The sequence below is a fragment of the Anneissia japonica genome, unplaced genomic scaffold (genome assembly GCF_011630105.1).
Source record: "Anneissia japonica isolate Jap-2015-1 unplaced genomic scaffold, ASM1163010v1 scaffold2996_len279161_cov141, whole genome shotgun sequence".
In the NCBI taxonomy this organism is placed as follows: Eukaryota; Metazoa; Echinodermata; class Crinoidea; order Comatulida; family Comatulidae; genus Anneissia; species Anneissia japonica.
This window is the reverse complement of record NW_022688879.1, coordinates 55,741-67,525: the sequence shown is the minus strand read 5'-3', so window position 1 is coordinate 67,525 and position 11,785 is coordinate 55,741. Positions and strand designations below refer to the sequence as shown.

The 11,785-nt window shown below is 34.4% G+C and overlaps 3 protein-coding genes across 4 annotated transcripts in view; 2 read left to right on the top strand and 1 right to left on the bottom strand.

The window, feature by feature from the left end:
* The window catches only part of LOC117124100 (nuclear pore membrane glycoprotein 210-like), a 53,757-nt gene extending 50,898 nt beyond the window's left edge, over positions 1-2,859 (bottom strand). Inside the window, exon 1 of the mRNA XM_033270244.1 lies at positions 2,730-2,859. Coding sequence (XP_033126135.1) covers positions 2,730-2,859 — 130 coding nt within the window. The remainder of the gene's footprint in view (positions 1-2,729) is intronic.
* Positions 2,860-2,974: 115 nt separating this feature from the next.
* On the top strand, positions 2,975-7,873 carry LOC117124125 (the record flags this gene model as incomplete). Of its 2 annotated transcripts, XM_033270259.1 has the most annotated exon segments (5): positions 2,975-3,190; positions 3,868-3,897; positions 4,349-4,378; positions 6,065-6,146; positions 6,564-7,873. In XM_033270259.1, coding segments are annotated over 5 exon segments (599 nt in total), but the record flags the coding sequence as incomplete, so codon positions are not given.
* A 902-nt stretch (positions 7,874-8,775) lies between these two features.
* The window catches only part of LOC117124137 (peroxiredoxin-like 2C), a 7,229-nt gene continuing 4,219 nt past the window's right edge, over positions 8,776-11,785 (top strand). Inside the window, exons 1-5 of the mRNA XM_033270282.1 lie at positions 8,776-9,009; positions 9,470-9,506; positions 9,794-9,825; positions 10,448-10,501; positions 10,916-11,018. Of these exons, the coding sequence (XP_033126173.1) occupies positions 8,815-9,009; positions 9,470-9,506; positions 9,794-9,825; positions 10,448-10,501; positions 10,916-11,018 (421 nt within the window). The 5' untranslated portion in view covers positions 8,776-8,814. The remainder of the gene's footprint in view (positions 9,010-9,469; positions 9,507-9,793; positions 9,826-10,447; positions 10,502-10,915; positions 11,019-11,785) is intronic.

Sequence of the window (11,785 nt, the reverse complement as noted above, 5' to 3'; positions counted from 1 at the left end):
ATATATATATATGTATATATATATATATATATAATGTAAAAACAATGAAAAAACGGTATACAAGCATTGAAAGTTGACTTGCTTGTTTGAAAGGCAAATGGGAAAAACCCATAAAACAGCAAATGGCCATATAATACAAAACAATTTAAAATTAAACATATAACAAACTTTCGGTACACCATGTGTAAATAAAATAAAAGAATATGGTTTTTATTAACGTAAAAACCACTGGTTGGTTGTCTCGACGTTTCGGTAAGATTGCTCTGACCGTCATCAGGAGAATGATAAAAGATGACTTATGTTGGTCTTAAATAGAGTTGGTGATCGTCGGTGATCTATTGCTTTTTCCCTTTAAAATTAAAATTAAAACGGAACAGTAGAGAAAATCCGATCAGAATGACAAAATAAACTAAGCATCCACTGGAAGGAATCCCAATATCTGCAGACGGATCCGTTTCGGCCTTCCAGGCCTCATAAGTGCAGCTATTGTACAGACCAAAACGAAACGTTCGACCAGCTTAGGTAGGGCCCAAACTAGTCCCACGACCACTAATGATTACAGAGCCAAACCAAGGCATATACACAGCCCAGGTGCGAATGTACATATATATATATATACATACCGTATATATTCATTCATTTCACTTTTATTCATATAAAAAAAAGATCAATATAAAAACATCAATAAAAAGCGGTCACAAGTCGTGGCTCGAAAGCCAAGTTGCATGTGAGCCTTGCAATTTCATAAATAATTAAGATAATATATATAAAATTTAATTATAAAAATAAATACAAGAATTAAGACAAGAAACACAGCAATTGATAATGAATGCAATAATATATAAAGTAATATAATCTGCGTGGTTGGCTTAACCAGATCATATAGACAAGAGTGCTCAATGCAGTATATAGAATACTACAGTGTTACGTCACGATACCACGTGATAGGCCTACTACTATTTTGCTATCGTTGCAAAAGGCTTTCAACCGGACTCCATTTTCTTTACTGACAAACCAATGATTCCCAAATTCAAACGTAATTATTCAAATGTTGTATCTTACTTTTTCTTCGTAAATTTTAATTGATGATTAAATGTGTGTTCGATAACTAATATAATGCGAGCTTTTGTGTTTTTAGTACATTTTGATGGTAAAATATTAGATTTAAAATGCCTATTCCAGAAAGCCTATGAAGTCATTCAGGGGTAATGAACGGTAATCTACGTCTGTTGACAACAGAGAGCGCCACCTGGCCTCGTGACGAAACGACTGTGGTACTATATAGAAAAGCAGTATGGACAATTTTATATATATATAAATAAATATATATATATATATATGCCTATATATAATTATATACATATTATATATATATACTATTGTGTAATAGAGTGTATCTGGCGGTTATTTGAATCTGTTCAACCATGAAGCCTCTGTGGTCTAATGGTTATGAAGCTCGCCTTGACAGCGAGAGTTTGCAGGTTCGAATCACGTCAGAGACATTTTATTACACATTTACACATTATTTATTAATTTATTTATGGGACAACATTCGTTGAGATCTAATCTACCGTACACGATGTATTATCATGTCCTTCGAACACTGTATTTACGGTACCTTTCTTTGATGAAAGATATTATTATTATTATTATTATTATTATTATTATTATTATTATTATTATTATTTGCTAGTTTTAAATGGTGTGACGCTAGAAAATCGAAGTAAATAGAATTGTACAAGTGTAATGTAATTCTTTTGTGACCAGTTGATAACGCTCAGCGTCTTTGATCATTCAATTTTGAAGTGGCGCTACATAAATATTTGGGAATTATTATTAATATTGGTACTAGATCTATAGGCGACTCCTATACTTTTTTTTAAACCATGGCGGACTGGGACCCAAACACTTTGGTCCATTAAATTAAATTACTGTGGGCTGTAGGCAGGGGCGCCCTCTTTTGACAATATGAGGCATTACAGACCTTTTTCAACACTTAAAACACATTTTTATGGATGCAGTTCAATATTATTTTGTTCAGTATAATTATCACAATTATCAGTTTTTCTCAAAAGCCGTCATTTCCCAAAAGGTGCATCGGTCCGCGACCGGATGAAAAATAGGCCAAACCGCCCACTGGTCAGCTGAGAACAACGCTGGTAGCCCTACATAATAATATCCTTATACAAATGAAATCATCATTTTTTTTCAAAACACAAACGGGAGACTAACGGACTTAGTCTAAAGCTGGAAATGAATTCACTCAGGCCTATACGAATTCACAAACACCAGCTTTCCTGATAAGCTCACCTACCAGTGAGCATTATATATTACCTTATATAACTTGCATTAAGGCGACCCGTATATAAGACGACTACCCCCAAGTTTGAGAAGATTTTTGGACGATTGTATGTCGGGCATATAACACAAGTCCCCCTCCCCCTCCTTGTTGATCGTCGGATTTCCTACCTTTTCAGCTTTTATGGTCTTCATATTGCATCTACAGTAGCTGGAACGGAGTCAAATGCATGGCTAATCTTCCAAACAATACCATTTTCTGAGTTTTTAAATGTTCATAAAATCTTATTTCCCCGTATTAAAAAGTTGCGTTCTTACAACATGTGGTTTCATTGTATGTATTGAATTCACGTGTTGCGGACGATCCGCACATACAACAAACATGATTTAAACAACCTAAAATTTGTATGTCGTGCGTATAAGACCATTACCTGTTTTTCGATCGTAATTTGCTATTTTAAGCCTCGTCTTATACGCGAATATATACCGTGCATTATCCATTTTCTTTTGAATTCCTCTTGGATGATCATGTCGTGTGTTGTTACGCCGTGAATAAGTCATACTCCCATCTAGCTTAGTCTGAATGTACGCTACAACACACGTTTGTTATAATGGGCATACACCTGCGTTATAAATCTAGATAATATGAGCACAATATATTATTGTTTTGTTTTAGAAATATGTCCACCAGTACCAATGGATATGAATGTACCTGTGTTACCGCCGCCTATGGGAGTTGAATGCCCATCCGTGTTGACTTTAGGCTGTGGGGTCGGGTACTTGGTGGAGATAGCATGCTCAAACCCAAACACTTTCACAATTAATGACTTATATTGCATAGAAGACCCCAATTTCGTCACTGATCCACCACAACCACCACCTTGCCCAACCGGTAAGTATATTCACATAAACAATAGTTTTTATTATTAATATTAATAGTTCTTAGTGTAATATTAATAGGCCTATTCATCATAACAATAATGATGATGACGATAACGAAGATGATGATGTTGATAACGATAATGACGGTGACGACGATGATGAAAATGCATGCAGTTGCAATAGTAAAAATAGTAACACACAGGGATCAATATATTAATTGTCGCTTTTTCGCTTTATTAATAAGCCTTGTTAACTTCTGTATGTCTCCATTATCTTGAATCTTGAAATAGTTTCATTATCATTGTTTAAACCTAGCTGCATGATAATATCAATTTGTTCCGAATATGTGTATGGCAGGTGAATCCCACTGGGAATAGGAGTTAATTTTCCTTTATAACTTATCATCTCTATCTTGGAGTAAACCAGAATAAATAAAATAAAAAAAATACAAATTTTCCCAACAATTCAGTGGTGTATCTAGAAGTCTTGAAATGGGCGTGGGGGGGGTGAAGTGGGGGTCGATGCTTAAGTGAGTGGCGCTAGATCGCAAGCTAAGGTTATGAGGTGATTTTTAACTACTTGAGCGCACCCACCACGCCCCTCCTAGATACGCCACTGCAACAATTTTGCAGATCTTTACAATGGAAATTTTATCAGTGAATTAAATAAAATTGTTTTTCATTTTAGCTTCATCAAGTACCGGTACGACGGACACAGGTAAGAAACCAATAGTTTAAAATCAGCATCGTATACAGCTGGCTACTTGAAATAGTGTTTAAAAAATAAAGCAATACATCAGATGGCGTTTTTCGTCAAGAGAAATAATACGAATCGGTTTGCCCTCCTCACGTGTTATAACTGAATGCTCGGGAACGACAGTACTGAGCACTTAGTACTATAACACGTCGGGTAGGGCAAAACGATCGATTCGTATTTACTATTGTATCCGTCATCTGTAATCAAAATCTTAATGGCCTCACCCAGTTTGACTTTATTACGTGTATCACAAGATCCAAGGCGCTAGATCGCAAGCTAAGGTTATGAGGTGATTTTTAACTACTTGAGCGCACCCACCACGCCCCTCCTAGATACGCCACTGCAACAATTTTGCAGATCTTTACAATGGAAATTTTATCAGTGAATTAAATAAAATTGTTTTTCATTTTAGCTTCATCAAGTACCGGTACGACGGACACAGGTAAGAAACCAATAGTTTAAAATCAGCATCGTATACAGCTGGCTACTTGAAATAGTGTTTAAAAAATAAAGCAATACATCAGATGGCGTTTTTCGTCAAGATAAATAATACGAATCGGTTTGCCCTCCTCACGTGTTATAACTGAATGCTCGGGAACGACAGTACTGAGCACTTAGTACTATAACACGTCGGGTAGGGCAAAACGATCGATTCGTATTTACTATTGTATCCGTAATCTGTAATCAAAATCTTAATGGCCTCACCCAGTTTGCCTCTATTACGTGTATCACAAGATCCAATTAAACTGTTTTATCAGCGTATTGTATTATATACACTGTCCATATATTTATGTAATATTGCATGTACCCGAGTCTTTGTATTATGTAATAAGTATATTATACTTTTATTGTATCACATGTATTGTTATATTCAAGTACATTAGTATACTTTTATCTATTATTATAATACCCAACCAGATTCATTGTTTTATTCAAGCAGAGTCATATATTGATGTGCATGTATCCAAGTTTGTATCAAACCGCATTTCAAAAATCTCTCGCCGATTATTATGTGTTTTATTAGTGTAAATAGTCCTATTTTACTTTTAATTATTAACTGAATTATTTACTTTTCGAAAGATATTATTGCTTGAGTATATTGTAGTTACTTACACCTTTCAATTAAGTTGTGAAAAATGTAATAGCAAACTGAAACACTATGAAGGCCTATATAGCCTAGTTCACGAGAGTGTATTCATGATTTATTTGACCTCTGAAAGGTAATTGTTTGTCAAAAAACAAGGGCCTAAGACGACTGAAAAGCGGAGTTTCCTTCTTTCGTTCTGCCGTGTAAAATCAATTACTTTAGGCGACGTTTGTAGACTAACCAAGACATACCAACGCCCGCATGTCGCGCTAACCTTATTATCCTACTCTAGGCCTAGCTAGGATGGTATAGGCCTAGCCTTGAAGGGACGAAGGTCCCAATGAAAAAAAAATCAAAAAAACGTCGCTCCTTGATAGCTAACATTGTCTATTTAACATCACAATAATTCATTATTAGACCTATAGTTGTTTTTTGAATTGTACTCCACAAATCTCAGCCAATACCTCGCACAACTCGAGTAACGTCTCGTATCTATTGTCGTGACGTCGCAAGTGGCTCGCTGGCTTACACTTGCGATGTCTCGCACTTGTGATCAAATAACACGCTGGCTCGCACTTTGCAACACTCTTTGGCAGTCAACTCGCCCCTAGAAAACCCGCCCTTGGAAACTTGCCCCATAAAAAATGTACACTTCCTAGACCATGCAGTCTTCAAAATAAAAATTGTAACCTTTGGTAATCAACTACATTTTCCACATACATAGACATTTTTGAAACTTTATTAAAAAAAAAAAAAAAAAACCTAAACCATAATTCACCACTATAGACACTTTTTGACAAAAATGAAAAATTACGACTTTGTTACCCAATGAGAAGTGTTCTAATAATATATAGACAATGGGTCGTGTCTCATATTATTTGTTTTATTTTTATTATTCATTGTTTTCACTTGACTCGCATAAATAATTTTGTTCGAAGAACATTTATATATGCAGTTGTACTTCGCAGCACTTCACTTGCATTTGCAATTTCTAGTTTTATAGGCTTATAACCTTTACTGTTTTCCTCTGTTTCTATTCAGTATTGATAGTAGTGATTGTGCTATTGGCGGTAGTTCTTCTACTCAGTTGGGCCGGTTTTCTGCTACTCTGGCATAGAAAAAGGTACGATATGCGTGCATATTTCAAAAATAGGTTTACTGTATGCCAATCAATTTTACCTCATGAAAATTATTGAAAATAAAAATAAAATATTAAAATATAGGCGTCAATTTGAGTTGCTCAGTTATATGACGTATACGGTTATCAACTTTCAAGATGAATATTACTTACATATGGTTTTGCAAAAATCGTTAAGTCCAAAGGTTACAGAAATTGTATTATGTCCGCTAATTGGCGAGGACATATTTTATTCGTTACGTTTTGGTTAAAAGGCAGTACTTTATTGAAATACATCAAAATAATTCATATTTTCTTGAATTATAACCAGATTTAGAATATTTTTAAGATGCAGGTGTGCACATCAGAATTACCATAGATCTCTCTTGAGGTAACAAAATCTACTTCTGATTATAATAATAGGAAACCACCTGCTACGTTGAAAAAGGAAGCTGGAAACCACTACACGCCAACCCCGAAAAAACCCGCTAAAGAGAAAAAGAAAAAAGAGAAAATGAGCATGAGTGCAAGGCCTCCCTTGCCAAACCCAAGACCAAGACCAACCAATGGCGAAGCAGCACAGACGCAGGCGGAATACGATTATATCGACCCATCAACTATTGGAGATGACGATCCTAATGCTTATTTGGAGATGGTAGAATGAGGCGGAGTATGTATGACTTAGCGGTCATGATCATCGATAGGTGGTACGGAGATGAAATATTGGACATGTCATCTTTTTATAGCAGAAAATCATAAAGAGGCCTATAGACAGCACATTGGTTTCTTGGACACTAGTTTGTCTATCATTGGGGGAAGAAGTGTGGTACAACTTTCGCAGGCCAAGCATGAAGTTATATTCCTGTGTTGTTCTCAAGGAGTGCTGTATTTCATCTCTGTATTGTTTTAATCGCTTTTCCTTTTTAATAAAAATGATAAGAGGTATATATTTAAAATAAACTGAGGCATATAATTTAGTTTTACCATGGAGGAAAGAAGCACTGGTGGTTTCTACTGGCTTCCTGTTTGTAGTATTTCAAATGTTAGACTATTGATTGTAGGATGTGTTATGTTTGTTTTTAAGTCGAAAAATCGTATTATTATTATTATTATTATTATTATTATTATTATTATTATTATTAATTATCAAAATATAAGAAGTAAAAGCCTGCGGTCCTTTTTCGTTTCTTTTTTTTTTCGTTCAAATTGAACAATTTATCATTCAATGCCTATCCATATTTATATAAGTCCCTTTCTTTGTGTATACGATTATAATAAATAATATTATTATTATAAGGAAAAAACATCTAAGTCGTTTATATACTGTGTTTGATATTTGGACCTTGCTCGTAGAGGGTAGACGGTAATAATAAATGCTCATCAATTCAAATACGGGTAAAAACCAGAACAATTAAATTTTAACTTATTTACGAAATTCTCTCAATCACCAACCAATTACTTAAAGAAATTTGAACGGTATATTTATGCGTCTGTTAATTTAACCCGAAAGTTTCTGTTTTTACTTTTTTAAAGAATTTGCGTAACTAACATTGAACGCTTATTACCTCAACTCTTTATAGTTTTAAACCAAACAACACGCACAAAGTTCACATAGGCATTCTATTCTATAATCAGGGAAAATTCATCATTGTGATAAAATCGTAAATCATAGTATTGTTTGTATTACTGAATGATCGATGTATATTTTTAAAATAAAGTGATGTGAACATTAATTTTGTTCATGGTGTCATACTTACTTTGGTTTTTCTTTTAGCAGTGACCCATATCAATGTTGCTGATTTTATGGATCGCATCCATTCTTTTTTTTTTCTTTTTTTTTGGCAAATTTGTAACATTTCCTTCGATTTAATGATAGTGTATATTCAAATACTGGCATTATGTTGACATTTTTATTGTTTTTCAAAACGGAAGGATGCTAAATAAGTAGACAAAATATATAGTACAATCATCATCAACAACAGCATTATCATTATTACAGTAGTGCGCCTATTAGAGGGGGACACCACCTTGACGAAAAAGTGTGGACTTAATAGGGGTGTCCCTATTTAGAAAACACTAACAGAATAAGTAAAATTGGCATACAATAATGGCATCTATAAAATTTCCCATAAATTTTGACCTAAGATTGAGTTAGAATTTATATATAACAACATTGTAATGCAAATATAATACATTTATTAAAAATGAACTGTAGAATATAACTGATTTATGATTAATTGTTATCCATAAATAATGATCAAATTAACATATTCTTGTTTATATCTTTCTATAGTTTTTTCTACTGATGTACAGCATAATGTATATGAATTACCTAATGATATAGAAATCAGAAAGCGCCCTCCTAATCCCTAGGGTACTGTCCCCTTAATAGGGGTATCCCTTGAATAGGAGTGTCCCAAAGAATGGGAGTTCTACTGTATCATCAACATCATCATTTTTATCATATTATTATCTATAATGTCATCATTATTATCATTTTTATTATTTTTTATTGGAACCAATATAAAGTGTGGGATTGATAAATACACAACATTAACCTGTTAATCAATTCTCAAAGTATTGAGAGCCCCATTTTAATAATGGACGATCCTTGATAGTAAACAAACTTTTCCCAGGCAACCAGCGTACCGCGTTCATTCATTCATAAATTAAAATGGCTTCCATGGACCGAGGTGTTAAGGCAGTAAAGAAAAACAAACAGGATACTTACATCCCCATCCCAATAGCTGCCGAAGAGACGTTTGATTTTGATAGTGTTGCTAAATTACCATTATGGGACGAAGAAGGAAACATGATTCCTTTCGATTACCTCTACAAGCAGCACAAAGTGATAGTTATTTTCATTCGGGTAGGCTAAGCTAAGCAGGGAGTTATAAATTTGCCAACATACATGCAGGGCACAGAGGGCCTCTTCTAGGATAGTTGGCCTGCCTAGGCCTATGATGGGCTCTCTAGACCTAAGGAGGGGCCTATAATAATAGGCCTTAGCCTAAACTAGTAGATAGAAGCCCAGCCTAGGCCTACTAGACTAAGCCCTTAGAATAGTAGTAGGGGATAAGCCTGTCTGTGGGCAGGGACATGCCTGGCCCTAGGGGCTAGGCCTACATGATGGGTAGGCTAGGCGGCCTGGTTTATAATATTTATTATAGGCTAATAATACACTAGACCAAGCCTAGCCTTACTTTACTTCATTCAATTCCCTGCCTGTGATAGGCTTATGCCTTGCCTATCCGGGAAGGCCCAAGGCTACTTAAAGAGTTCTCTAGGACTGGGTTGCATATTTTATTCAAATTTCTTTATTTTTTCAGCATTTTCTGTGTTTCATCTCAAGGGATTATGTTGAAGGTTTGTTGTTTCTTACAGTATTTTGTTAAAAAAAGTTAATAATTTTGATTGTACTGTATGTATTATATTTTCATTATGGTTTATCAGAAAACAATGTTCAGTGAATGTAGTGGAACTGAGGATTTGTATCTCCAGATGCCCCATAGAGGGAGTCTTACTAGACGCTTTAATACAGAACTTTTTAATTGTTTTACAATATTCCTTTTTAGCTACATGATTCACAGAGGATCTTCAATACTGTATTAAATTTAATTTGTTACTTATTGTAACCCTGTTTTTCTTCTCAGATCTTGCAAAAATACCTGAGTCTTATTTGAAGGTAATACTCTTGGCATTTTTGTGTTAGTTTGTGCTTGTACTTGTTTCCCTTTTAAGGCTAATGCAACTCAACAAACTTAACTCCCATTTAATAAGAATCTGATGTTGATCCTTTTAGGATTTGAACCCAGAGGCAGCGCCAGGTTCCACGACGAGGGGTTCGAGCTTCCCGACAAAAAAGTAATTTTTCAGGGAAAACAGTTTTGAATCCCTAAACTTTTGACAGCTTGTTAAGATATGCTTCAAATTGTACTCTGCGCTCGAGATTTGATCTTTCCCCGAAGACCGTGCTGAAAATTCCCCGAAGGGGTCTAAGCAGGGATCCAGAGGTCCCCAATGGGATCCTTTGCCCCCTATACACCCCGCTAGCGAAACCCGTTTGAACCCTTGGTTTAATGGCAGATTACCTAATTTTCATGGACATAATTCAGAAACGTTTTATTCGTTTGTTATTCTGTAACAGCTTGGGGTGTTGAATTAAGAGATTGAAAACTGTCTGATCTAATGTATCAATGTTTTTTAACCAAACATGATGACACTCACTTTGACTATAATCTTATTATTCTTGTTTTTATAAAGTATATAAAATTATATGTTTTTGGCTTTTTAATCTTTCTTTTTAGGATGCTAATGTTAGACTTGTTGTAATTGGATGTGCACCGTACAAGTTCATTAAGGTATTGCAATTTATTAACAAAATTGTATTTATTTTTAGGAATGGTAATTATTATTTATTAAAATAATTTCATTGGATTTTCAAAGTAAAATATGCAAATAAAAATGATGATTTAGAATTTATGGATAGTAAATGATGTTATATAATAAAGACTCTCACAGATACATTTTTGAATTATTATTGTTATTATTTTTTGAGAGCTTGCTTACTTGCTCTATATAAGAGTAAACTATTATTATTATTATTATTGTTATTACTGTGTTATTATTATTATTATTATTATATTCTAATAAAAATGAATTGTTTGAAGGTCTGCATGGCAAAGTAACATTAATATGAAAAGTATACAGTATACAGTATCATACAAGACTAATAGTCTATTGGAGTCTTTCACAGACATTATGTTTTATTGCAGCAATATAAAGAGGAAACTAAATATCCTTTTGAAATGTACTGTGATATAGAGCGTGACGTTTACCAGACACTCGGCATGAAGGAAATCCAGGAATGTGGTAAAGGTACGCTACTAAATACCAAAATATTTGCATACAGTAGACCCCCTCCTTTGGGACAACCCTATTAAGGCAACATTTTTCAGCCAGAAAATCGAGGGAAAGTATATCACTAAGGCCAACCCCTATTCATGGGTGTCACCCCTGAGTAATTCCATGTCAAATGAAAAAAAAAACATCAATCTCTTGGATTTTGTTTAAATTTTAGTATGTGGTTGGGAGCCATGAGAAATTTTTGATCTTGGGCTCTTAATTAGTAAGATTCGCGCTAACGGAGTTTGAGCTAATTAGCAATATACCTTTCACATTTAACTGACCATATCATGGTAAGTATAGCACCTGTTGAGCTGGTTGTGGTGTCATTTTAGAGCTATCTGTATTGAGTAGCTCTATAAGTTTGTAAATAAATCAAATCAACCATAAAAAAGTTGCTATAAATTAAAAAGTTTGAAGTTGAATAAATAAAAAAATATGTGTCTTTTTAGTTCCTATGCATGTAATGCAATAGGAACTATTGTAATCACTCTTGCTATTTCCTATGTTTTTTATTGTGTGTAGTGTGTATGTGTGTGTGTAGACATTTATGCAAATGCGCATGCGTCAAAGAAAAGTTTTCCGACATTTTGTTTTACATCGCGTGTGTGACGTGTGTGTAGACATTTATGCAAATGCGCATGCGTCAAAGAAAAGTTTTCCGACATTTTGTTTTACATCGCGATGCGAAGATCGATGTGAAGTTTCTGCAGAGTTCAGTCAGGGCTCACGCTAACCGA